The sequence below is a fragment of the Cystoisospora suis genome (genome assembly GCF_002600585.1).
Source record: "Cystoisospora suis strain Wien I chromosome Unknown contig_421, whole genome shotgun sequence".
Classification (NCBI taxonomy): domain Eukaryota; phylum Apicomplexa; class Conoidasida; order Eucoccidiorida; family Sarcocystidae; genus Cystoisospora; species Cystoisospora suis.
Window position 1 is genome coordinate 41,882 of NW_027153222.1, and position 27,214 is coordinate 69,095.

The 27,214-nt window shown below is 53.2% G+C and overlaps 4 protein-coding genes across 4 annotated transcripts in view; 2 read left to right on the plus strand and 2 right to left on the minus strand.

Moving 5' to 3' along the window:
* CSUI_001044 (neurofilament triplet protein m) overlaps nt 1-1,630 on the plus strand; it is a 7,721-nt gene extending 6,091 nt beyond the window's left edge. The window contains exons 11-12 of the mRNA XM_068061250.1: nt 43-405; nt 1,535-1,630. Of these exons, the coding sequence (XP_067926769.1) occupies nt 43-405; nt 1,535-1,584 (413 nt within the window). The 3' untranslated portion in view covers nt 1,585-1,630. The remainder of the gene's footprint in view (nt 1-42; nt 406-1,534) is intronic.
* A 2,148-nt stretch (nt 1,631-3,778) lies between these two features.
* CSUI_001045 (uncharacterized protein) lies at nt 3,779-10,006 on the plus strand. The gene has a single exon (XM_068061251.1). It carries the CDS (start codon nt 4,822-4,824, stop codon nt 9,148-9,150), a length of 4,329 nt encoding a protein of 1,442 aa, XP_067926770.1. The 5' UTR covers nt 3,779-4,821; the 3' UTR covers nt 9,151-10,006.
* Nucleotides 10,007-10,677: 671 nt separating this feature from the next.
* Nucleotides 10,678-20,954, minus strand: CSUI_001046 (heat shock protein). Its single transcript, XM_068061252.1, has 13 exons — nt 20,317-20,954; nt 18,793-18,915; nt 17,840-17,996; nt 17,197-17,373; nt 16,659-16,719; nt 15,990-16,025; nt 15,425-15,482; nt 14,832-14,851; nt 13,964-14,026; nt 13,115-13,196; nt 12,468-12,576; nt 11,876-11,945; nt 10,678-11,398 (listed from the first exon to the last, which is right to left on the minus strand). The coding sequence occupies exons 1-13, from the start codon at nt 20,323-20,325 to the stop codon at nt 11,344-11,346; spliced, it is 1,020 nt and encodes a 339-aa protein (XP_067926771.1). The 5' UTR covers nt 20,326-20,954; the 3' UTR covers nt 10,678-11,343.
* A 790-nt stretch (nt 20,955-21,744) lies between these two features.
* On the minus strand, nt 21,745-24,163 carry CSUI_001047 (pre-mrna-splicing factor cwc2). Its single transcript, XM_068061253.1, has one exon. It carries the CDS (start codon nt 23,787-23,789, stop codon nt 22,161-22,163), a length of 1,629 nt encoding a protein of 542 aa, XP_067926772.1. The 5' UTR covers nt 23,790-24,163; the 3' UTR covers nt 21,745-22,160.
* Nucleotides 24,164-27,214: the final 3,051 nt, after the last annotated feature.

Below are 27,214 nucleotides of genomic sequence, written 5' to 3' on the forward strand. Positions count from 1 at the left end.
CAAAGAAGGATGCACCAGGGCCGACAAAGAAGGATGCACCAGGACCGACAAAGAAGGATGCACCAGGACCAGCAAAGAAGGATGCACCAGGGCCGGCAAAGAAGGATGCACCAGGGCCGGCAAAGAAGGATGCACCAGGGCCGGCAAAGAAGGATGCACCCGGGCCAGTGAAGAAGGATGCACCAGGGCCAGTGAAGAAGGATGCACCAGGACCAGTGAAGAAAGATGCACCAGGGCCAGCAAAGAAGGATGCACCAGGGCCAGCAAAGAAGGAGGGAGCAGAATCTGCCAAGAAGAACGCCGCAGGACCGACAGAGAAGGCAGGGAAGTCGCAAGGGGGCAAAGCACCTGACACTGCAAAAGCTAAAGGAGAGGCAAAGGCGGCTGCGGCATCGCCAAAAAAGAGTAAGGAGATTACATAACCTAGCTGACAGCACAGAAAATCAGGCAAGAAAGACGAACTTACCCTTGAGTGCGCGTCATTACTTTGGTGGACAGTTTTCTATGCTGAGTGCCCTGCGCAGCTGGGATGAGAGATTTTCTCCAAGAATCAGAGAGTTTATCACTGTGACGCCTTGTCAAGGGCTACACGTGAACGGTTGCTGTCTTCACTTTGCTTCCGCTACAGTCAAGTGATACGGGAAGAACACTGTGCAAAGAGTAGTGAACTAAAACATGTTTGCTTTTGCGTAACGCTAGAACATAATAGGATCAGGGTGATGAGTAGCCAGTCGTCAGTACTCCGGAGACATGAGCGACGGTTTCAATGTCTGTCACAGCTCCTACTCCGGAGGTTCACTTTCGCGAAACACTGTGACAATCTGCACTACCCCACGTGTGTATGTCGCTTCCTGCAAAGATCAATGTAGGTAATGTCCCGCTCGGGGACGCACACCATTAACATACTTTTGATATTTACAACTGACAATGATGCGCCCTCGCAGCGAGCGGAACCTGCGCTTTTTCTCTGAGACGATGTCACTCAGAATACTCTGCATCGGCTATTGCCTTCGCTCGCTTTGAATTGATGGTTGGAAAAGGGCTTTGGGGGTCATAGGAAGTGATGGTAGGAAGGCATGAGTTCGACAGAACCTGGGAAAGTCGAGTGCGTTGTTTTAGTGAGGGCCACCTCTCCTCTCAGTACAATGGCACACCTGTTCTGTGTGTATACACGCTCTCCTGTCTCCAGTACAAGGCAGCCACTAGCAAGAAGCTTCCTCCCGGAGCAAGCATCTGCCGGGTGACAAACAGGTGCTGGACCAAAGACCAAAATGCCGCAAATGTTCGCTGTCGAGCTCCGCTAGGCAGCACGTTATTAACAAAGCCACACAACGGGATTGACTTCGACAGTCACAGCAAGTGCAGAAAAGGGCCAAACAAGAACAGGCTCTTCAAACTTTTGTCGCTGCGCGTCTGTCGGCCGACCGAGCTCACCGGTCACGTGACGATGATCTCGCAAAGCCCCTACCAGTTCAGCCGGATTCTTGGTAGGTACCGGGAAGTTCTAGGGAGTCTTTTTGGCTTTTGCGTTCAGGTGCAGCTTTCCCTCCCCCGAAGAAAGGGGCTGCCAAAGCAAAGGCGTAAACCTTATTATTCGACCGACGAAAGCGGAGGGGGGCGGGTGTGAGATGAATGATTCAGGCTAGATCTCTTTGAAGCCTCTGAAAGAGTCAGTGACAACAAGAAACCGGAAAGCCGAAAGTTTGTCACTATCGTGTCCCGTGTAAGAGAGATGTACCCATGCAGGGCCTAACAAATAACGTATTATTCCGTGCGCCGCCTCAACGCTTCCCAGGATCGGAAAAATGGGACGCGGACGATGTCTTTCAGCTGTAACCTATCCGCTCGGATGGACGCTCGAACAAGCTGGAAAATTTTTTGTTGAAAGGCAGCCCTGGGATGCCTTGCTCTCGGGGAACCATACATATACCAAAGATCAACACACTGGAACACATATGTCCAAGATGCATACCCGTCCAAACTCAGAAGTGCAATTCCGTCGGTCTGTCTGCGTGGAAAAGTGCGGGCCTTAGTGCCAGATTCAGTCGTGACTACAAGCCGCTCGCTGGAGTTCCTAATTGAGTGGTAATAGGTCCATTTGTGGTCCCAAGACTGCAGCGACACGGATTTGAACTAAGACAATCCCGCTGTCCCCTTTTTGGAAAGAGCGACCGTGGCTATATCACTGTTCAGTGTAGATCACCGAAGACGGTGAAATAGAGCACTCGAAGGGCTAGGGGCGTAGACTGTGTCCGGTGTATGGCCCGTGTGCCCGTGTATTCCCAATTCCCGAACTCTCTCGATTCGCGGGAGTCATGGATGACACTGGACTGTGATGTCGGGGGTATAGCGCGACCGCACCGTGGACCCCGGCTAGACGGTTACTGATCAATAAAGACCAACGAAAATTGGCGGCGGCAGACGTGCGCACGTCTCTTCCAGCATAGGGAATGCGAAGAATGGGCCACTGTCAAGAACGGGCGATGTCAGTTGAAAAGTGAAGTTACCGGCGACCTGGAAGTTAAAGTAGGTTCGCAGGGAAGGGCAGCGGCATAGTCTTCTACCGACATGAGTGCCTACGCGACAGACCGGCCTTCAGAGAAGTATCCCCTCGGTACCGAGTACATCTTCCACTGCAGTCTTCAGTCCTGAATCCGTACTCTTGAGCGGACTGTTTTCTGGGAGCAGGAATTCGAAACAGAGAAGTAGCAACAGCACTGCTATCTGATACCTGTGAGCCCCTAAAAACAAGACAGGGGACGGGTGGTGGCCCCTTATGGAAGCCCTTCGAATGGATCTACGAAGTTTGACCAGTTCCGCCGTGCAGAAAGGCGTGTGGTGCTGCAGGGGTCCCTGTGTGCCTACCTTCTGAGTGAGATAACAAGAGTTCCACTTTCCAGCGGGTCACAGAGCTGGGACCGATCGAACGCGTGTTCGTGAGGTCGCACTGATACTTAGCTGGAAGGTTGAAGGTTGGGTGGCTTGGCGGATATCGGGTGCTCGGTACCCTTTGGAAGGGAATGCCCCGAGGCCTCTCGGAGAAGTAGCTGCGTTCTTCAGGGCAAGTGGAGCTGAGTTGCCCGGAAACGGCCTGCTGGTTGGGTCTGGCCCCCAGGTCGGCACTAGCAGGGCGCCAGTGTCACGTGGGTACCCGTAGGCACGAAGGAGGTCCCGGACAGAAAAACAGGACAGGAGACTGGCGTAGCATGTCGTGGGACCTGACCGCAGACTACGCCTGTCTTCAAATTTTCTTGGACAAAGGAGACGCCAAGTCCTGCAAATCACGGGATATGTTCGGTAGCTCACTTACAGTTTCGTATCGGAGAAAGGTGCCTTTTTCAACCAACCTGACACTTTTCAGGACGCGCACGGTGCCTGGACACATAGCCCGACTGTGTTCACTTTCGCGCTGCTCACGCGTTGCTCGAAGAAAGTGGTCTACAATTCAGCGCGACCGAAGCAGCGGTCTTTCCGACTCCAGTTGTTCGATACACGGACCTGCGTCGGCTGGCCGAGAAGTGTCACGGGTAACGAATTACGAAAAAGGCACCGGCTAGGAGACATACGGGCAACATCAAGAGACAATCTCCTGTGATCTGAGTTCCCGAACCGTGAGGTAGTCGCTTTCCTCACGTTGGCCTGTGCAGAAGTTGTCCTGTGCCAGCGCAAAGCTGCGGGTTGAGGGGCGCGCCACCAGCCGTCGAGACAGGGGACACAGACTCGACAGGCACAGCCGTGCAGCACGTTGTCCCACGATAGTTCTGCTTTCAGTTGACGATGCTGTTCTCCAAGAAGAAGAGCGGAAAGGCAAGCGTCGCAGCCCTTTATACGACATGAACGTGAGTACTACCAAGAGGAGAGGGGCCAAAGCGGGGAATTCGCGACGATTGCGGCGCAGGATCTCTCATGGCGGGGAGCCATGAGCACCCCGGCAGTGAAAAGAGTGAGGTTTGAGCGAGGACAGGCAAGCTTAATCACGTGTCCCAAGCTGAAGCACAGAGTACATTTCCCACGATCCCTTTAATCACCTGGTGAGCGGGATCCGAGTGGAATAACTGGGCAGACATGGCACGCGCGTAGTCTTTCCGTAACCCACCGTGTCTTGCTTTGTTGACGCAAAGGAGGCAACTGAGTCCTACAGGTTTTTGCCCCCACTACCTCTTTCCAGACTGGGCTTTTTGAAATGCCTTTGCACTGCATTACCCGGCCCTGTTTCACCTGTCGAGTCACAGGACATACAGTTTTTCATGGGTCCCGGGAGCTTATCCCAGCCAGCATCGCGGACTGAACACCCTGGGAAGGTTCGTTTCCCTGTCTCTTTTTCCCATCAACTCCTGGCGCTTGTCCCGTGTAGTTGAGGAAGACCAAAGAGACCAATGAGGTGTTGTGTGTATTCTATTCCTCGTCTTTTTGGTCAGCGTGGCATCCGGGCCTCTTCGACCTTTGCAGCCTAACAGGGATCCCGGGCACGGGGAGTTTCTCTTCCCTGCTCTTCCTTAATCGCATCTTCCAGAGAGCACCGGCCATTCAAACGCACGCGAAAGAAGTGTCCTCCCGATTCAGGGGCCATGGGTGTTGAGAGGGCAGAAAGGTAGGATGCTGCTGCTGCTCTCTTTCAATCTTAGTTCTCTGTAACCTGCCATTCTGACGGAAGACCTGAAGTTTCCTGGTGCCCTCGCTGTCTGCGCGGGCTCCTCAAAGTTGTCCCTTGTCGTGAGACTGAATCGAGAACCCCCCCTTCCCGAGTCCCGCATTGAGGTCGCTCGGAAGTGTTGCTTTCGGCCGAAACTGTTTCCTTCCAACGAAAAGTTTCTGAAAAGAATGACGACCCCGGCGGTCGATTTTGCTGCGATGCTGGCAGAGGCACGCCGAGAGGCGGCGCAACGACGTCTGGCAGCTCTGGGTTCTCTCCAGGCTTCACATCCGAACCCGGAGAACTTGGAGGTCAGTCCTGTCTCCCCTCCCGCTTCATCAAACGCGTCGTGTTTGACGTCTCCCACCAGCGCGTTGCCGTGGCCGAAGCCGATTTCGCCGTCTGATCTTTTTAATCTGCTACAGGCGCCTTCAGAGAGGCCTCAGGGAAGTGAAGAAGGAACGCTTGCTGCGCGAGTGTGCCTTGTTGATCTGAGAGATGAAGACTCATTCCGAGAGAAGCACATTAGACAGGCCTTCCGGGCGAACGTCTTTCTGGACGAACTGCGGCAGCTACGAAGAAGGCTCAAGCAAAGGGGGGAGGAAGGCGAGAGGCGTGAACGATCGTGCAGTGTGGGTACATATTCACTGCCAGAAAAAGTGGTATTCTATGCGGGATCTGCTGCAGATGACAGCATGCTCTCTTCTTTCACTGAGTCCAGTTTGCACATGGCAGGCGCTCTAAGAGAGGCTAGAGAACAGGGAGTAGGAAGGGGAGTACACGAGGCTGGGAGCGGCGACCCAAACAGGGAACGTTCAGAAGGGGAGACGAAAGGCGGCCCGGGAACGCGGGACGAGCGAGGACAGGAGAGTGCAGGGAGAGGACGTGCCGGACCAGACTCTCCGAGGAGTCTGGCTGCGGCAGCTGTGCAGGAGCTTTCCCAAGTCTTCGAAGCAAACAGGGTGGTGGAAAAGGCACGCAACGTAATGCCCCCTCGGCTCTTTGTCTTGAAAGGAGGGTTTGCCGCTTTCGTTCTAGCATATCCTTTTCTCTGCCTCAGCGCTGAAGAGTCTGCTACGGCTGCGGACAAAATGCACCCAGCGGCTGCTGCTGCGCTCATGAGCTATCCGCGTGAGATATGCCACTTCTCAGTTTCAACACCTTCAGATGGGTTGGCAGATGCTTCTGGTGCAGGGGCCTTCTCATGTACTCCTTTTTTTGGTCTTTATGTGGGTACAATGCTGCATGCGATCAGTCGAGGTGTACGGCGGAGACTGAGGATATCTACAGTTTTAGACCTTTCTGCAGAAGGCCTCCCGCCCACTATCGGAAACTGCAGTTGTACGGGCTGTACGGCCAGCGGGTGCAAGTGGAGAGAGGGTTCGGACGGTCAGGAGACGGACAGTGCTCCGCGCTATTCAGATGAGAGAAGAGCTGTTAGAGGAGTTGTGCCGTCTGGCGGAGAAAAGGAAGAGAGTCTCCAGGCGGAAGAAGACAAGTGGCAAATGGAAAGACTAGACTTTCCGACAGGATCGGATGCGGAGATGCAGCAGCCAAACCAGGGAGCGAAGCGTCCGGCAGCAGAGCTGCGAGAGGAGGAGGGAATAATTGCACATCTTCCTTTGCGCCTTATTCGCCCTATAGATAAGTTCCTTTCAGGTGACAGAAGACTGGACAGCTCCACAGCAAACAGTTTGATGTGTTCTTCGGGTCGCAGCACGGGGGGCTTGGACACTGCTGCAGCGACCACAGCAACTCGCTATGCTCTGCCGTTGCAGTTTTGCGTAAATGTCCTGGCTGAGGGTTTGATAGCACCACTCCAGCCAGATGAAAAGGGGGAGGGACGCTTCTCAGACGACTGGGAACCACCGCATCCCGAGCCACAGAGTAAAGAAAAGAAAAAGCTGCCGGAAAGGAAGTGCAAGACACAAGTGGATCAACGAGGAGGTGACGAGAAGAAACACGGGCTGGAAAGAGGGTCTGTTTTGGTTGTACATAGTAGTGACGTCTGCAGCGTGAGTGGAACTGCGGCGGTTTTGGCTGCCTATCTGTCAAGGAAGCGAACACAGAGTGGTTTCTCGTCGGTCTCGACGTCAGGGGCAGAAGTCGATCGAAAGCTAATGAAGGCATTCGGGAGCGCCGATCGGACCTCTATTGCGCTTGCTCTCCTCATGAAAAAGTGGCCTGCTTTGCGGTTGGAGCCGCAGCACATGAGACAGCTGAAGCGCTTCTGCGAGAGCGAGGCAAAGAACCAACAGCCACAGGCTGCAGCCGGAGAAGAAGTTACACCTGCTGACAACAGAACAGAAGGTGAGCCAGGTGACAAGAAAGAGCGTGGGAGAGGCGAAGGCGGTTGGGAACCAAATCACAAAGACGAAGACGAGAGCGCGAACTCCCGAACGCTGGACTCTGTGCAGCAAGGACAAACAGCGCGTTTTCGGGGAGTGAAAGAGGATGCGCCATCTGTGTTGTCGTCACGGAATCAGAAACAAGACGGACGAGAACTACGGTGCAACGAAGGCGCACACGACACGAGGATGTTGCAAAGAGCGCGAGTTGCAATCCGTGATTCTCCGAGAGGAGAATGTGGAAAAGGGGATCTGGCTGGTGCTGACGGCCTGGATGCCGGAACCATGCTGCGGATGACTCTTGATCTGTGTCGCCTTCCTTCATCTCCTGTTTATCTGTCTCGAAGCGGAGCGGTAGTTTTTTTCAGCAGGTTTCGTGGGTCCGAAGACAAATCAGCATCGCTGACGCTCTTGAGTGTGCTCACAGGAGCACTAGTGTCAAAGTCGTCGACTGCGTTGGACGGGTCCCTTGCAAGAGGCGAGAAGCATAAACCCGGTTTTTTTTCGTCGGGCGGTTCGGCGCATTCAGCGGAAGAAAGAGGCCTCATACCGGGATTCCAAGCGCTTCTTAGAGGCGCTTCAGCAGGGATCGCGGTCCCTGCTGAGCGCGAAACTTCTGCTGCGACTAATGGCACACCGTCCTCTTCTGACTCCTGGGCAGCACGCTCGGACTGCCCTGCCGCTGATGAGATTGCGGCCGAAACAGTTGCCTGTCTTCTTCGTATGCGAAACCTGAGTGACGAAGACCGTGGTGTTCGATCGTGGGATGCAAGCGAGCTTGTCGACAACTTCCGAAGACGAGAACGAGTTCAAGTTCCACTCGAGGAAGTATGGAGAGTGCTCGCGAGTTGTGTCGCTTGCTGGGTCAGTGCTTTTAGGCAAACACTGGGGGTCACCTCCGAAGACGTGCGTGACGGCCTAAGAGTCGATAGCGATCTTAGACCGGGTGCCGACGCGTCCGAAGAGAAAACGGGAGAGAACCGGGCGAGAAATCTCGCCAGCCCTAGTGTCCGTATTGACGTTGGCGCTACCATAGAGACTCGGGAAGCAAAAGCAATCAGAATTTGGGAAAGCTTGACGGAGCTGATACACAGTGTTCACAAGGGGCTTCGTCAAAACGCCTGTCCTCCGTCGAACTGCATGGCTGCTGTAGGGGCTTTCTTAGTGAACCTTTCGCTTCTCTGGAGGACGCTGGTGGCGCTCCCTGACAAAAGTGCGACCCCTTCTGCGGCCAGGGGTGTTGGGTCTCCGCGGGGTGGTGAATTTGTGAAAAGCTTGTCGGGGGAACTCAACGAAGAAGGTTTGGGTAGGCCAGATCTGGCGGTACAGAAGGACGAGACTACGGTTGCGGCAGCAGGTGAGAGCAGAGAGACAACTGGGGAGCCCGGACTACCCCCACGTCTGGCAAGAATGAACACAGTACGGAGAAAGTCGGTAAACACACGTCTCCAGGAACACCAGAAGCAGTTCAAGAAGGAGCTGGTGAGTCTGCTCGTCTTCGTCGTTGGAAGTGAAGCAGCCTCCCTGCTCGAGTGCGCTGCGGAGACAGAAAGCGCCGGTGAGTTCAGTAGGGCCACCAGCCAAGCCTCTCGTGGAGGAAATGAAGGGAGCCTTTCAAGGCCTCGAGACTCACAGGACGCAGCAGTGGGAGAAACATTTTTCGGACGGCCGACTCTCGCCTTGCGCCTTGCATTGGTAGCGCTTTATGGAGCTGTCATCAACCCTCTTTTCGTGGAAAGTAAGATCAATCTCGGATACGTGTCCGCCACAGAGAGCGGAACCCCAACCCGGGACGCGAAGGAACAGAGACAACCGGATAATTCTTCTGTACTGCATGTAGAACCTAAAGCACCAGCAGGGACATCGAGGTTACATCGGAGGGACGAGACTGCAGAGTGTCCCCGAGTGTCATCGGCTCTCAGGAGACTGACGGAGCTTTTCCAGACAAAAAGTTTAGCATTGGTTCTGGACCTTGCCGAAGTGTGGAGTGCAACACACCCACGCGAGGGCACAGAGGCTCTTCAGTTGCTGCGACGGCTGCACGAGGCAGGGGGTGCCGATGTATATCCACACGACGAGGACGGAGGCAGAGTGGTGCCGGCTTCCCTCGGACTTGTATTGAGGCCGATCGTCGTAGTGGCGGGCGAAGTTGAAAGCTATGCTGAATGAGTGGACGAGTGTGAGGAGTCGAGAATCGTGTGAATCCAGCTTTTCAAACGTAGTCGTGCTTGTAGCCGTCACCCAAGTGCCTCCGCGTGACAGAGGAACTGCATATGCCCGAGGAGTGGGAGAGCTTGAGCTGAGAATTTGAAGTCGTGAGATGGGGTACATAGAAAGACAGGTTGCTTGATGTGTGTCAGACGTGGCCGTGTCTGACTGAGAGGGCATTAAGTAGATCGTAATGGTCCAGGTAATACTTAATGTGCTAGGGCTTCCGCTGCTACGAAAGGCGTGGAACACCAGCTCTCCCCAGTATATGGGGTACGAAGAGTTCGGCTGTGCTGTTGAATAAGCCGTCCGGGATCAACTGATGCCCTTGAGTTCCACTGTGCAAGGATTCGTGTGAGCACATTCCGTTGCGTCTTGGTTTGTAGATGCGCCAACGTGCCCATGTGCAACTGGTTGTTTGTCAGCCTTCCGCACGTTCTATGGAGGCGGGGTGACCCCGTGGCCAGCAGCTCCCGGGGCGTGGACGGGTGGGGGACGGGAAAGAAGAGAAGCTTTTGTCGGCGCTCGTCGCTCTGAGCCCCTGCAACTGTCTTTCTTGCCAGGAGGGCTTGTTGTCCCGCTGGATAAAGCAGCGCGAGTCTGTAGTACGTAGCAACGGGGCTTTCTCTGCAAAAACTTCATTTTTCGGCGTTCAGTGCCTTGAGGCGCACTGCTGTTGGGCTTCAATCAGGAGCCAGGTGGTTGCTGCGACCTCTAGGGTGCCTCGCGGGAGTGTCAGGGAAAGTTTTCCGGTTGTCCGGCTCTTCCGCGTGACTTCCTTTCTAGACTATCCGCGATTTCCGTATGCAATCCCGTCTTTTGTCCGACATTACAGGGACTCGGCATAGCTGCCGAATAACCCCTCATAGTCTCTAGAGTCCACCGTTTACGGGCTGTATGATCCAGGCACATTACGGCAGCCACACTCCTGCGGACGGAGCGGTCGCGCACCCGCCGCTCGGCATACGCATGTGCAGCAAATCGGCACTCTCACCAAGTGTCACCTGCCTGGATACTTGGTCTAGGGACCGGTGTAGCGTGGCCACGCCACGTAAGCCTTGGACATTATACTGAGATGCCATCAGGGGTGTGCACACTCTTCGACTTTCACCAAGCTTGCTGCCTATTGCCAACTAGACGCAAGCGCATGCTTCCGCCCTCCTGTCCCGAGTCCGAAAAACGTACGGCGACATCTCAGCGAGGGTTTTTTGTGTCAGCAGGCCAATTGCCTGACACCCCACCCGCTGCGTGGGGTTCACATCACTCCTGGTCTAGTACTACTGTGGGTCTCCGATGTGCCCCTACTCTGTTGGAGAGCAACAGTTGTGGCCAAAACGAAAAGACCTTGTTTGCAAGAGTCAGAATTTGTTGCCCAGCGTCTTTTGTCTAGAAAAACTCGAAAGCCATACACACACTAGTCACGAATACGGTGTGGTGGTGCTGAACACGGAGATTCCGAAGCACCTGCGCCTCGCGACGGAGCCCGATACCTGCTGAAGATGAACGAAAGGGCTGTCCTACCACACCCCTGGCTTTGTCGCGCATCAGTCCTGGGGCGCAGACAGAATAACGTTACCAGCGGTGACGCTATCTTTTGTCCTAGTGCTGACACGGGACCTTGCAGCCCAACGGCGTGTCAAACAGTCCGCTGTCCCGGCAACCCAACATATGAGCAGCCTTGCGACCCCTTTTGTTCGAAGAGCTGGTGAGCCGCACGGCCACGCCGTGGACGCTACCCCCGCCGCCGGAATGTCCACCCACGCCTCTGCACCAAAGAGTCGAGGCACTGTACCACTTCCTACTGCCCTTAGCCCCCTGGTAAGAGCTGGCGGCTCTCACTCCGACTTCGTTCGAACGCGCCTCACTTTTGCAGCTGCCCAAGAAGACTCGGATACGCGGTCACTATTTGCGGCCGACCGCTGAGCTCACGGAACACGCTGAAATCACACGGACTGCGCGTCCGTCACGTCACAACCCAAAAGACTACTGAACTGCCACTTTCGACTGCCTAAGGAGTCATATACGGCACTTTCCCCTTCTCAGTTCAGAACGCCTAATAAGTCAGCTTCCATTAACACTTTGACTTCATCGAGGCTTCACCCGTGTCCCTCCAGGGGTCGTTCAAGTTCTCCTCCTTATGAGACTACTAGCGTCTCAGGTACTCGGGAGCAGCTCCTTCAGTTTCGACTTCTGGTCCTCGGTGAGAGATCTGCTTTTCGAGGCGAAAAACAGTCCGCACACATTCAAAGCAAAGAAAGACTGTTCCCATGGGCTTTTTATCATGGTTGTTTGAAGCCTCGACACGACATGAGAACGCACTGACGGGTCCACACCCCGGATGGAGCAAAAAGTACACTAGCGTAAGGGGTTCTTGTGTAGACAACCGGCCTTCTACATGCTTCGCCTCACGACGTCCGACTAATCAAGTGAAGGCAAGCTATAGAAGAGTGTCTCTGGAAAGAAGCAAGTCTGTTAGTCTAACTGTGGAAGCAAGCATCGCCACGTCTTTGTGCGATCTGAAAGCACCTACCAAAAGCACACAGGATTGAGCGAGATTTCCCACTAACCATCTTCTGAGCCGCTATCGATGGCGGCAGAACTGGGGACACGTAAATTAGAGGAACACGCACACATAAACCTAGTGAATATCGGTATGTCCTCAGTCGCAGGAGGAAGGAAGACTGACTTGGGGAAGTGGATGTCAAACTCGAGAATTAGGTCACCCTTCTCTCCAGGACGCTTCGAAACTGGCATGCCTGTGGCAAGTCAAACCCACAGAGATACACAAGGAAGAAAAACAAAAGAGACATTCACATCCACGGACAAGCGACAGGCACGCGTGCTCCTACATACAATTTCCAAACCAGACTATGTGCATTTCTCGAGCATTCGTGTGTATGTACGCGTGTATGTGTGTACCTGCGTATGCATGCCTGTATGTGTCTCCCTACGTATGCATGCATGTATGTGTGTATCTACGTACGCGCACAGATGTGTCCGTCGTGTGCACAAATGGACAAATCATGCATGAGTGTGCCTGAAAATGCTGAACTGCCTAAAGAGATGCACGCATGCAAGAGCATCGCAATAACATATACCCGCATCAATCTATATAGAGCTGTCCAGAAGTAAGCGAGTTACCCTATCAGGCATCGAGCGTATCCTCTATATACTAATAACGGCTTGTCAGGAGCGACTTCGACTAAGCCCACATCACCAACCAAGAAACTTTCTCTACGACACAGCACTATATGAGAAGAACCGATCACCTGCCTTACCTTCATTGGGGACAATCTTCCGACTTTTAGGAGTTACAATTGTATCGACTTTCACCTTCAGGGATCGACCGTCCAGACTCTCAATCGGCACTGTGAATCCGGTCAGGGCCTGGTAGAAAACCAAAAAACAGAAACCGCAGCTCACGTTCACAACGCTCGCTCGACGGCTGTAGAAGACTTTCTGCCTATCCGCGGTCATGTACACAATAATGCCCGCTGTCTGCAAGAGTTGACAAGTAAACCTAGGTCGTTTAGCATACAGTGAATTGCTCAAGGCATGTGTTAGAAATGAAAAGGGATCCCCATACTCGCTCAAAGGACCCATGAACCTAGCTGCTTTCACTAGTATAAGAAACGCGACTCATGCAAATGTAGGCGTTGCTGTGATGCATGCTGGAGACATGCAGAAATGACGCGCCCTTCGCCAACCTACACGTCTGTTTCGAGAGCGCCGCCCTGTGTATCCACCCGAAGAAACCTGCGACTACGCGGAACGTGACACGACACGGCCAGCTCGTTGTGTAGAGGGTACAGGTAAGTCTACTGAAAGGAGATCAAAAGCTTTGTGTGCCCCGGCTCTGGACTGACGAAACGACTGCAGGAGATTGCGCAAGGTAGGAGTAAAGAAACAGCTCCACATGCCTTACTTTGACCAGAGGAATGGACACCTTGTGTATAAGATGGTTGCCGTCACGCACGAAGCGACTGTTAGGCTTGGTCTTCACCACGCTGCCCGCGAGGCACACACACAGCGGCAGACATCAACCACGTGTAACCATGTAGGAGCGACTTAGCCAGTTACTGGAGCGAGATATTGAGGTTTTCTTGGATGCAATACGACCCACATACGCGTCTATCTCGAGGATGATCCGAATCAAATTCTGTAATAGCTTTGTTTCCCAAACCATGCTGTGTTTTTCATACTGGTTTCTCATCTTTCCTATAGTTCGGCGGAGTGTAGCAGACCTGGGTCTGCATAAGCACCGGTGACTCCCTATCTGCTGTGGTCTTCTTTGTAAACTCACACACGTGTCCCGTCGCCGTTTAACACAACCTGGTGGGACAGTAGTAGTAAGAGTTGAAAAACAGGCATGTTGTCAATCCCGGAGAATAGACTCTTTTTCCGTAGATGCGTATCTACCACACGGTCTGGACAGTGGACACCTCCGTACTCCCTTCATGATGGCACACACGGATCTGCGCCCGTACTTATACAAACCTAAGTACACATACTTCCGTTAATGCGACTCCCCTCAAGCCCTTGAGACAAGACGATCACGCGACTGAATGTCTTTGGTTTTTCAGTAGCTAAGTCAATCAAGATATTGCTAATAGAGTAAGCCACCAATTACATAAACACTCCCGTTTGCCTAGAACATAGCAAAAGAGTTCGCTCATCTATCATCTACTAAGAATCCGTCCTTTCTCGGGGCAAGTAGCTTCTCCTTTTTGCTTCCTTTGTTTGTCCCTGGGTGAATAGAGGACTCGGCACTCACAACACGACGTCGCCTGGAGGAGAAGATGGACTATCCTGATCGCCTTCACCAGCAAATGTGATCCTGTAGATACATTCGCGTCAAACAGCAAACCGGCATAAGAACTGTATTCGATCAGATGGTGCAAAGGTGAAAGATCGGAACACCAGACCGCTATGCCCCTAAGTCTCGAGAAGATTGGCGACTTCGAAGGCGCATATGAAAATTTTCATGACGGCACACACTAAGTGACTGCTGCTACATCGTCGCCTTGTACAGATAATGAAAAACGACAGGAAAGACCGGCGAGAGATATTTCGAAGCTGATAAACTCCCAGAACACCGGACGTCGTTATTGTGACCCTAAGACGTGCAGCCCCTGTTGTAAGAAGACGGTATCACCACAAACGCTTCATCGAAAATACTTTCGAATCGCAAACGTATACGGCGAATCGCTTGTACGCGGCGGTATCCAAGGGTCGACAAAAGCGGAACCAGCGCTCAGTAGCGAAAGGTTCCTTTCATGTTCTCCATCTGAGATTGAAGGACGTGCTTTATTCAAAAAGGCACGGGACTGAAAACTAAGACTCGTGTGTCCGCCAGTGTGTCCGAGGCGGCTATTGGAAATATCACTGGGGTGTCTCAAGAATACCTGCCTTGGATGATCAAGGGAAGCAGTGAGGCGGTGCACTATAGCATTTCGCTATCATGGTACGAGAACAAGCGTGAAAAATCTTGCAAGTTCGAGAGCACCTGAAAGACCCCCTCACAGGGGAGGCACCACGCGTTCCCGCTGTCACCGCTAGAGACGGATTCTGAGCTGTCCCTACTACCCAGAGCCTCGAAGATTTCTTTAGCAGACAGATGGCACCTGAGCTTCACCACTCACTTGGTCCCCTCTTTCCAGCCCTACACCAGGAACAAAACAAACATCCGAGCCACCGGCACATGCAGCATGGTGAAGTTGAAGCAAAAAAAAAATCACCCTCCCAAGAAAGTAAGTAAGCCTTGATTTCCGGGAGGAAAGAAAAGACAATACCGTCATAGATAGTGATGGAAGTGGAAACAAACGGTAGTCACGCTTTGCGGTGAAAACGCGTGTAAAAACCAGACCCGAGCGAGAGAGCACTGCGTCCCTCATGCAGACACCAACCAACCTGGCAGCGGAGAATCACAGAATCCCGGTGTGACACGATTTTGGCTAATGCTCACAAGCCAAAGCCGGTGCAGCACTCTGAGCCGTAGGACCACAACGTGTTCTATACTATCCATGTAGGTACCTACATCTCTCCGGGACGGGTGACGGGCCCACCCAACCCCCGTGCCATTGCATAACACCGCAGCCGTCGTTGCTTACAACTGACTTGATTTCTTTTCATCCTCTTGATGCATATATCTTTTTAGGACCAAGTAGCACAACAGTCATCTTGCAGGTATGAGGGCCATAAAACAATCCACCAGAGAAGCTTATAAGAAACTTACAGGCTTGACATCAATAGAGAGTACGTTGTCCTCTTTCACCACTTGGCCATTACGATACCTGCCACAGATAGCGCCACATCAGCAAACGTGGACAAACAAGAAAAAGTACATGGGTTTCATGAAAAACGTACTTAAGGGAAGATGAGATTAGAATTCCGGACTCTCTGGAAGTCTTTCCGATCACCTTTTTCCGTCTGCAATACCCCATTCAGCAGCAGGTACTCGCGAGCTAGTCTTCACATGCTAACAGCATTCTGCACTGACGGATCCTGTCAGATGAGAAAAGTATAGTATATCAGAATACGGGTGTCGTCTTGAGATGGAGTCCGTTGCCAGGTCGACAACGTCAGTAGGCCGGATATCTCACTGAGCATGATTCTATAAGGTTGTCATAAGACACCACTGTCCCTCAACCTCAATGTTATACAGATTCGTTATGATACCCTTAAAGGACCGACAGGAGAGGCAGGAAGCACCCATAGAGCCAGACCTGGCCAAGCATCTTCGTCTAAACTTTCGTGAAAGAATTTGGTGCTTGGCGCAGTAGAGTCTTCTACGAACTTACCGTGTCCGGGTGATCTTGAGCTTCTTCTTAGTTCCTCTGCAGCAAATACAACGGAGCGAAGGGAAGGGGGTACTCAGTCGTTGAAAATCTAGGCCCCTGCGCACCTGTCGCTCTGTCTGCGGATGCCTTTTTTGAAAGAACCCGAGACAATGTGAGCTACTCGCCACGGAGGCAGACAAACGCCTCTTTCATTTGATCAGGCTATCTATCTGTGATCTATCTATATATCTGGCTTCCTATGTCGGACGATCCGAGAACTCAACAAGGAGGAAAGACACGGATACAAAGAACAGACCGCAGAGCGACCATGTCCCCTCACCGAAAAGCATCAGAGAAGGCAGGGGCAATCTTCCAGACCGTCTTTTTTTCCCGTTGTCTCAATCAGAACAAGCATTGAGAAGGACACAGATGAGAGGAAGACAGGCGAGGGAAAAAAAGGCTCGCTGAGTTCTTTTGAAGCGGTAGAGGATCATCGAAGAACTACGACCCAACAGCGCAAGGTGTATAAACCCGAAAACATCGAAGAGAAAACGAACAACAAAATGAGCCTATCACACACGCTAACACAAGGTTCTTTTGCGAATGAAGAAACACGTTGCTGAAGAAGAAAAGCTGAATGAAGTGGCATTCTGCTCTTGCCGAGCGAAGGCAGACTGGCACATGACTCACGTGTAAAGCTCCTCCAAAGACAAGGTGAGATCTACCTCATAGGTCTTCGGTTTGGACGGGCCTGAAAGCAGGAAGACTCAGAAATAGCTCGATACGGCCTTCCAGGCATACAGGCGTGTACGCAAAGAAAGTCACCATAGGAGTCTCCAGACTCCCATATATAGCTTCGCATATCAAGATACATCGAGACAGGAAGAAGTATGAGTACTAGTTGCGCAGTAAGGAAAAAGAAAACGGCGTGTTCCTAGGTGATTCGTACAGCCATCTCGTCACCGTTAACTGGTTATGTACTCGAACACAATCAGTGGAATCTGTCGCCGCTCGCCCAGCTGGACTAGGGAGGCGGTAACCTCAGCCAACACACCACAATTTTTGCAGCAACACTGTGTGTACGTTCCACAGCTGTAACAGCGCGATGACAAAAGCTAAATGTCCGCTGAGCTCGTATCATCTGAACACACGCCAGATCCACGAACATTGAAGCCACCAGTGGGTGTGCAAGCTCAGAACCTTTCCTTAATATCGCTAGGAGGCTTACCACCGCGAGATCCAAAGCTGCCACCACCAGCTGCGTGATGCATGCGAAAAGGAAAGCCGCCGGCGTGACCACCGACAGAAACTCCAGCGAACGGACCGAAGTCATCGTCGCCGCCGAAGAACATGCGGTCGCTGCCAAAAAACCTTGAGAATAACTCGCTTGGGTCTACTTCCCTGTCTGCAGTGAAGAAAAAAAACACATCATCTCACCGAAGGAACAACTTTTCCCGTCAACCCACACCTGGACGGGCATCCTGAGGACATCACCGAACTCAAAGAACAACAGGATGTTAGCTCTAAGGCACGCCTGGAGTTCTCATGTGCATGCCTAGAGTGTCTCTTAGCCTGTTAGGGTATGGGCAGGCATCAGGGACAAACTCCACAGACCCGAGACAACTCGAGCACCTGGCGGTCAATGGGAGACCGGATTTTGCGATTGCCAGAATGCCGTTCACTAAAACACATGTGAAAACCGATGTTTACGGAGACCGTTCAAAAGAAGCTGCTCTGTTCTCCCCCTCAGATAAAAGCAGTATCTTCTTCTGATACTAGTGGCGCGGCCTTTAGGCCCTACCGTCGTTACTGAGAGTCGCACTTGACTTGAAGAAAACTCGGCCCCACGCACAATGAGGCAACACACTTACATACGAAGTTCGTCCGCACCCCACCACCTCCTCCTCCCCCAGATGGCATGCCACCGCCCTTCAGTCCTTCTTCTCCATACTGATCGTAAATAGTTCTCTTTTCCTTGTCCGAGAGAACGTCATAGGCTTCAGCAATATCTTTGAACTGGGCCTCCGCCTGTCAAAAAAAAACACAGGGCCCTGCGACCTGGCCATGAAGATGCTAGCCAGTCCGGCCGTCTTGTCTGCACTACCCCCGCGCCCCCAGAGCAGGCATCAGCCTGCGGAGGACGAAAAACCTCCGTAGGCTGATGCCTGTTCTGGGGGCACGGGGGTAGTGCAGACAAGACGGCCGGACTAGCTAGCAGAAACCAAGACGGGAGAGCTCTGTACTCTCCGCCGTACTTATGGGTGACGCTCACGAAAACCCGTGCCAGTGACGCGTAGAGGTCCGCGTAGTGCATCCGCGGCAAGAAGATATCATTACACAATAATGTCTCTGCTACGGCCGTCCAAACTATATATCTCAAGCACAACCAGGCACAGTGCCAGCTGCCCAGTTAGATTATACGTCGCCGCAAAGAACCCTCTTCGCCATGCAACTGACGAAAGACTGAACTGCTTCGCTGGCTTCGTGTCCACATGTACGGTGGTCGTTCTGATATATGCCATTTGAAGAGCCAAGAAGACACACACTTCTCGGGTTGGCGGGAGTCCGGAGTGACAACATCGGATACGGTGACAGGCTATGTGAGTCTATTACTTCTTTGCTCCTCTATTGACTCTCAGCAAAAAGACGCGAGACTCATAGACTCCACATGCCATGAATAGCTGTCAACAGGGTTCACGCGCATGTACCAGCAGGTACTTCCTCTCCTGCACACACTAGTTCACTCCAGACACCCCACGCTGCTGCTGCCATAGACAAGAATTCCTTGCAAGGTCACACAAAATGAAAAACAGGCGCGACGAACTTTTTTCTTCGCTTCAGCATCACCGTGTTTGTCGGGGTGCCATTTCATCGCAAGTTTCCTATACGCCTTCTTCAAGTCAGCGTCCGATGCGTCACGGCTGACGCCTAGAATCTTATAGTAGTCCTGAAAGCAAAAACGCGGTGAGAAGCCGCCATCTATGCATCCCAGTTATGAAACGTTGGCGGAATACAAGTATGATGTCTTTCCAGTCGGAAACTTGAAAGATCCTGTCTTCCGAAGAATGAATAGGTATTAAGTTCCGGTCTCCGACAAGTCAAGCTCCGCAAGTGTCGCTGGTTACGCTGTCGATGGATCGTGGAGTGGTGAATACTCACTGTTTCGTTGGCTAGAGAGTGCAGCCAGGAAAGAGATGCATGTCTATAGATGTCCCAAACACAAGTAATTCAAGTTCGCTCAGTCCGTGACCGCTTTGTCCCCCGATACCTAGCACCTTCTGCCACGACGCCTGCCTGCTAGGCTTCAAAGATTTGCCTAGGTTGTCGGAGACCGGCACTGCATGCCGTGACGTCGAGCCGAGGAACTATAGTTCACCCGGAACTGTCTCTTGTCTTTCTCCTGAGTATTCATGAACACGCGTTTCATGAAAATCGATGAGGACAGAAGGCTTCGAAGTACTCATGTCAGCACAGAAAAGGGCAGTTTCGCTGTCAAACCAGAAAGCACCGACGGTGCGACTGACCGACACTGGCTCGGGTGGCTGGTGGTCACATGGTGCTCGGCATCAATGCCTTTCACACATGAGCTGTCGCAAGGTCTGAGAAAGCACTGGAGCTTTTAGTGCTTATAAGGGGTAATGCGAGCTGCCTGAAATCGACGCGCAAGATGTCGCACCACTAGAGTGTCCCGCCTGCACAAGTGATACGACTGCCTGGTATACATCCTTCTGTACATACTCTTGCGCATCCACTCCTTTGTCACAAGAAAAACAGCGCACCGTAGAGCGTTGAAACGCCAAACGCTTTGTGCTCTCCCTGACAGCACTAGGTGCGGGCTCCGTACAGATATCAATGCAGACTGATCAGCATCAATGCAGAGCCCTGATAGAAGCACGCTCTCCACCCAGCGTCCTCGTGCGAGTTGCGACGGTACAGTAACGGGAGTATGCTAAGAAGCGACGTCTGTCCACTCCCTGTGTAGATGCCGAGCGCTTCGGTGGTCGTGTGACCCGACAGAAACTTGTTACGGACCTTTCAAGAAACTGCTTTCAACCGGCTGAGAGAACCTCGACTCATGCCCGGCAGATCAACAAAGTGTGCCGCGCCCAAACCACGTTGTACGGACCATGAATAGAACAGCTCTTGGTTCTACATTAACCGGTTCTACCCAGATCAAGTTCCACTTGAGACGGAAACAGGCACGAGTGCACCAGTGAGAGAGAGTACGGGGCTGGCACTCTGGACGTCTCAGTTTCAAAGAAACACGTTTTCGATGCAGAGAACTAAAGCTGCAGGGGGTGGCTGTCCCGGGCGGGAGAGAAAGCTAGGTGTTCCCGCCTCTTCCTACCTTGCCCATGATTGGGAAGCTCGGCGGTCCATCTGAAGCAAAAGCGCTTCCGCTGAGCTCTACAGCGGCGAACGCCCCCTAGTAGGGGAGGCGACAGCCAGAAGAGCTTTTGGAGAAAAAGAAAGTCGACAAGAAAACACGACTGGCCCGTGGCAGTGTGCAATCAGTTCAAAGCGAAAGCCACGCCTCAAAAAACAACGCGCAGTCCCGGCGAACGGCAACCAAAGACTCCAAGCAGGGGCGTGTCCGCACCAGAGATCAGCAAGGCTAGCACACTTGTAGACAAAATACGCGGAGACACAAAAGCAGAGACGTCCTCGGTCGCTACGTCAGCGCCGAGAACCGTTCTTTGGGGAAATGCCGAGGTGATACACGAGAGCGCCAACGTAAAGTAGTGTAGCTTCAAAGGAGAACTCCAGCCATGCCGCAGTCCGCCGAAAAGTCGGAGGCGTCAAGAACCGATGTTGGAAAGGTCAAACTGTTGCGCAGCGAGGCAGTCAAGAGAAAGGGAGACAGAAGCGGAAGGAGAGGCTGCAGCATCGCACAATGCAGTACGGACGGATTACAGTCCGCACTGCATGCACGAGTGACAGCACAAGTGATGCACGGCAAGTAAGCAGTGTGCCGCTGTCGAAGTTCGACAAGTTTCACCCTGCTGATGAAGCGGCGTTCCCGGGTGCGGAACTTCTGCTGCGCCCCGTCTTTCTTGTTCTCCGAGGTCAGAACGAGCTGCGGGACCGAAACAGCGCGGAGGGCGAGTAGGGGCCGCGGCCGCGAGGGCGTGACTGTTTCTTTAGCAACTACCTGGTCGTCCACCTCACACTGTCTAGGTCAGCAGGAGGTCACTGATAAGCCCTATTCGTACTTCCACGTGGAAGTGCAGTGTCTGCTTTGTTCAGTAGCTTTGCTGCAGTGGTTCCGACTGGCTGGCAGCTCAGTGAAGAAACCGTACCACCTGCGGCGACGTGTGCTCGAAAACTGCCCCGGGCCTGCCAGCGTCGCCTGCGTTTGAACGTAGCCCGCCTTCTGTCGTTCGTCGGAGGCAGCGCGACTGGTTTGCCGTCGTCTCGCTTCTGTCTGCAGGAGAGATGGGCGACTTTGCTAGCAACAGGGAAGTCAAGGACTTCGGTTTCATTCGTGCACGGAGTTTCGGACTTCGGGACGAAGCGAGCGGTCAGTTGCGTCGGCCTTTACCAAGCCCGGGCCAATAGTGGACCCCACTCGCGTCTCACGTCGTCCGAAAATCATGGTCCTATCATGGCATGTGTAACCTTTTAGACCCGCACGCACGTGTCCTTTCTTTCTGGGATGCCAACCTGCCACTCCAAGCGTCGAACAGGCTTTGGCAGAGAAATTGTGAAGTGCGGGCTGACGACTGTGGCTTGACGACCAGCTGCGGTATCACATCTCGGGCTGGTCGGTACCAATACACCAACGCTCTGATGAGGCGTTTGAAGGCCGGCCCACACTTGCATCACAACTACATAAAAGTTTGCAGGAGTCAAGACTGTACTGTCTTCGAGGCTGGCCAAGCCGGCTACTGTCAAAGTGCAAAGCACCATAGAAGGACATGTTGTTGCGTCGGAGTACACACGAGGCGAATACCGATCAAGTCGAGCGCCAAGAGGGTGGTACAAGCAAAACTATAAGCGCATGAAGGGCATCCAATACCTGCCACGTTACAATGATATGACAGAAACCGAGTACAAAAGCGTGCTCTCTCTTCGATAGAGGTGTAATAAACACGGACTGTCCGTGCGGCGACATAATCCACTGAGTTGTTGCAGCTATATGGTAGGCTTCGTCAGAACTGAGCTTCTACATACTACAGAGCTGTCAACGTTCTACACTTTGACCTCGAACGCGCCTGCGTCCAGACCATCAACACGGCTGAGGATGTTCTGCATTCGCGCCATTGCCTCCTCCTCTCCGAAGCTCTCGGCAGTCGCGTTGGGCACGGTCTTTCCCGGCGTGTTCGTGCCGTCTAGAGGATGAAGTGTTACCTGAGAGAAGTCGGCGGTTTGCTGATTCTCGACATGGCCGTAGAGCAGAGACCATTCCTCCAAACACTTTTCACGAAGCGGAAGTCGTTCCTGGCGGTCGATTTCTCGTTGGCTTTTTTCTTGGGCCTCAGCCCAATACTTTTGCCAGACATCGCAGTGCGCTTCCAAGGTTTCATAGAGAAAAGCAGCGTCTGCAACTGCGTCTCCGGAATTCACTTCTATTGGCAAGGCAGGAGCCGATGTAGCAGCAGGGGGAGGTGCCGATTCCGGCGGAAGGTCCGGACCGACTAGCAACTTCTGTCGCTTGCGCTCTTCTTCTTCCGCTTCCGCCCTTCTTTTCGCGTTGCCGTCTGTATGAGCCCATCTAACTGCAAGGAGAGGCGCATATTTCCCTAGATTCTGATCCGCCATAGCTACCTTCGCGAATTCAGCTTGAACTCTGTAAGCGTAGGTGATGAATGCGATGTTCTTTTTCGGTATGACCCGTACATTCGTTACATCCCCCCAGACCCCGAACTCTTTCTTCAAAAACTCCTCCATCTTTTTCAAGCCATCAGGGACTCCGTTGTCAATACGCAAACCTGCAGCGAAAAGCGTTTTGCAGTCATGACTGAAGCTGCCTACTCCATCCATATCATCTTTATGAGTTTTGAACCTCTCCCTCCCGAAGATGTCATGACTCCATTCTAAGTAGCCCTCGTCATCCAGCGTTGGCAGGCTGTGACGATACCTGCAGTCCTTACCCAACCAGCAAGCGCCCTTAGCAAAAAAGATGCAAAAGAAATGCTCTCCGGAAGCGTCAGTGTTGGCCTTGGTATACCCAGCGTCTTTCTTGGGATTACATTTATATGGTGCGTTTTCTCGATCCAGGTAACTCGGTTTGTTATACCTGTCAGTTAAATATTTACCGTACCAAATGTTATACTCCGTCCCTCCTTCTGAATGGGAGTATCGGCTGGCTTCATGCTGATCGATCTGCTGTCGCGCTGGCCGTCTCATCCAGTTTGTCACTAAGGGCTTATTCTTGTCCGGATAAGGCTCTTCCTTAGCGCCTGACTGCTGTATATCCTCGACCCGCGGCCGTTTTTGGGCTTCATGCGCCGCTTGGGCGTACCATTGGTAGTAGGCGGCGTACAGTGCGTATTGGTCGCTTGCTGTGACTCCCGCGCTCTTTCCGTTTTCTACGAGTAGCGCCGCAGAAGCCGCGTGATCACTGGAAGGACCTGGTGAGACCAGTCCCCCCCCGCAGCCTTGGTTCTGTGAGAGGGCGGGCTGACTTCCTGGGGGACACGTGAGAGAATTGGTTGGAGCACTGACTTCCTGGGGGACACATGAGAGAATTGGTTGGATCGCAGGAGACCGATCGACATCTTCTCTGCTCCCGGGCGACCGCTCAGTCAGATTGTCTCCACAAAAGTAGTGTTCCAGCACGGAGGCAGTGTCGCCTTGGGAACTGGAGGCAACCAGCATGATCGTAGAGACTCGGCTTGAAAGACAAGTTTCAGGCAGGGCGGAAAGCTAACAGTTTCAAAGCTCAAAGAACGAAGAACACTTTACACCAGAGAAGGCAGGGGTGCCCGGCTAGCATACACCATTCACTGACGCAGTTGTTGGATCACCATGACCTGAAACAATCCCAAATCAGTGGACTGCTTCCAAAACTACGTAAAAGGAAACATTCAGGAAAGAGAGGCCAAGCGGGCAAAGACACCTGCTGTCACGGTTCGGGGGCGATAGCTCGACAGCAGACGATCACGCGATATACAATGCCATGCGTTGACCACTCACGAATACCGCTGACGCAGGACGTTTCTTGATGTCAGGGAGGAGCCCTCATGCATTCTCCGACCTGGGTGTCACAGCCGGCCCCCCGCTTTGAAAGCAGCACGAGTCAGCGCCACAGAAGGTTATTGTGGCGACTGTCCCGACAGGACAAATCCTGTTGCCAACGCATTAGGGTCTCCGGACATTGCGACTAGCGTCCGTAGAAAAGGCTGAGGAAAGTGAGCTAGATTGAGAAGCGCCTATCGGCGCCAGGCCGCACTTGTTACTGGCAAGTCATTCCAGAACCAACTAGCAAAAAGGAGAGCTGAGGAACCTGTTGGAGTGATCTGCGTCAGCATTCCTGTTCGTATTTTCGCCGGCGATGCGAACTCAAAACCAAGGGCGGAAAACCCACAGAGGTTAACGACGGAATTTGTAGACTACTCGCGAACGCTTACAAAGGTGGCCAGCGGCAGTGGCAAACGACCCATCCAGCCCCGCTTGGAATGCCTTACCTCAATGATCGAGGAGGCAATATTTCTGCTGTAGCAACTGATGAGCCCGTCGGGCAGTCAAGTTCCACGAAGTGACGGTGAGCTGCCCCTCTCCCGAGGCCACGCTTTACACGTGCTGCGGCCAGCGAGGCCATTTGGGCGCCTGGACCGTAAGTGCTGGCGGGGTACTGAACCGAAAACGTCTCTCGCGCTTGGTCGCTTCCTTTTTCGACCAGCGGACCGAGGAGGCTATCCTCCATGTGTTGTAGCATGACGCCCGCAGTGCAGTTGTACAACAGAAGACGTTACTGGTGTCGATCGAGTACTTGCTGCGGAAGGGGCGGGTATAGTTGAACTGTGGTCGCGAAGCGAGGGCTGCCATCCGGAAATTTCAGGGAAGCACCGTGTCGAAAGTAAGAAGCTGGCTTCGTATTGCAGCTCCAACTCACTATTACGGGCAAAACGCGTCTACCAGCGTCAACCCTTTCCGCTTTCAACAGGCCTACGCGATCTGCCGTGACGAACTTCTTACCCCCGACAACTGTCATTCCGTCTGACGCCAGTCGGTCCGGCAGACCAGACGCACCCCGTCTCCTGTGCTTTCTTGAGGCGACGCTCGTGCAACGATTCACGGTCACTGGGAACCCGTTCGCAGTGCGACGAGCAATCTCTAAAAATGACTATCCAGTCCAGGAACTCGGCAGTGGTCAACGTTTCTGTCAGCTACATTCCTGCATGTAGGACAGGTTTTTGCGTAGCTTTCGTGGGGTGTCACATCAATCCCCCATGGGTGAGGTCTCAGAGAGGTTGTGACTATCCTGCAGAAGTTGTTCCGATTGGAAAGCGTTCAAGCGTCTGATCCAGCGTATGCAGGAAACCCCAGAGGTTTGGGCCAACATTCGCGAATGCTGTGTTCACTTCATGCCCTCGAGTGTACAAACTGCAGATTGGTTGTCGCAGACGTTTCAGTCAGCGCACTCGCGCCGTACGGGGAATGTCTAGCTCGTTCTACAAGGTGTGCTGGCGCCGTCCCGGCTACTACACACGACAACCAGTCTGGCAGCTAGAGCACCGGGGAGGACGCCTCGAGCTCCGGCGAGGATGCTGCCTCTTCAGGTTGTGGATGTGGAAGCCCGTCAGGAAGGCCGCTTTTGGACTTAAAACAACGCAACGACATTCTCCGACAAGTGCACTCGACAAGAGCCCGAATCCGAGTGCCTTTCCCGAGAATGGTAGGTGAAGCGCGATGCCCGGCAGATGGAAATTTTGAAACGATCCCCCGTAGGCCGGGCGGCGAACCTGCTGGAGCAGAACAACACGGAAGGAATTTAGAGCTGATCAACCCCACGTAACACCGGTTCATCAAGAAATCAGCTCTCACGTCTTCAACAACACTTTTGCTACGCAGCTCGCGGCCTTCACGCGCGTCAAAGTTTCCATCCTCTCAAAGAGTGAAATGCGAAGCTGGTGACTCAAGCTTCGCATAGGCCGAAGTAATATTCTGGGTGCGGGGCTTCTCTGCAAGCCCCTCTGCGACCCGAATCCCTTGTGGCAAGTCTAACCAGGTTTGGATATTGCAAGGCGCTGGTTTCGCGGTGCGCTATATGCCGCCGGACCAGGGAAGCTTATAGCCGATTGTGCGGCTCCGACATTTGCTCGCGGGGAGAAGAGAGGACGCACTATCTTTCACGGACCGAGATGGGCGTGCACACAGGGCCAGTACTCAGCGGCCGCATTGCTGCAGTGCGGCTGCAACCAGCCGGAAAAACTATTGCCAGCGGCGGCAAGAGCTCCGTTCGTGATGATTTCAGTATTCCACTGTTGTAGCCAGAAGACCCGACCTCGAGGAGAAGCTGAGACTGTGCCAGTTTCCCGATCCGCGAGGAACGTACCTCCTGCTCGGCAACGATGGAAACATTGTTGCGCTCCGAATGGATTATGGTGTCTCCGCAGACAAATAAAGTCTTAGTAGAACCGTCACAGCAAAGTCTGGCGGTGCAAGCTCAGAAGTCGGCAACTTCTGAAGGCACGCGCGGAGGCCTAGACATCCCAACGATACAGGATGCGGGCTCTCCCTGCGAGGTTACATCTTTGCGTGAAGTATGCATGCACTGAGAAGCCGCCATAACGAAGGGCAGTGCAGCAATTGCTGGCATTGCCGGACCGTAAGGCAGGACGAGAAGCTCGCCGTCTTTTGCGAGCCTAGCCGGAGGTCTCCCGGTAGCGTCAAAGAGACCAAGGACCACCGGGCCCACTGGCCAAGAGACAGAAGGATGACCGAGTACGCGGAAGGAAAGTTCCGGCCGCGTAGTGCCGACGGCGGAGCGCGGAAATGTACTCTTAGCCCGTGGCATATCTTGACCAGTTAGTAGAGAGAAGTTTATACGAGGTGGCCTCTCCGTCGTGCGATGATTCAGCCAGCTGGGCACTTCCTTGGTTCCCCACGGCGCGCGTTCTCCTCAGATGATCTGCGACATGGTACTTACTCTTCGGGCGCTCTGGCGCGAGCTGGGTCCGACATCAGTTGACGGGTATGTGTGTACACAAACCCCTGCTGCGCTTCAGAAAGTCAAGTTAAAAGCCAGACGCATCAGCATCGCTATTATATACGTGATTACTGCCTGCGACCATGCATGA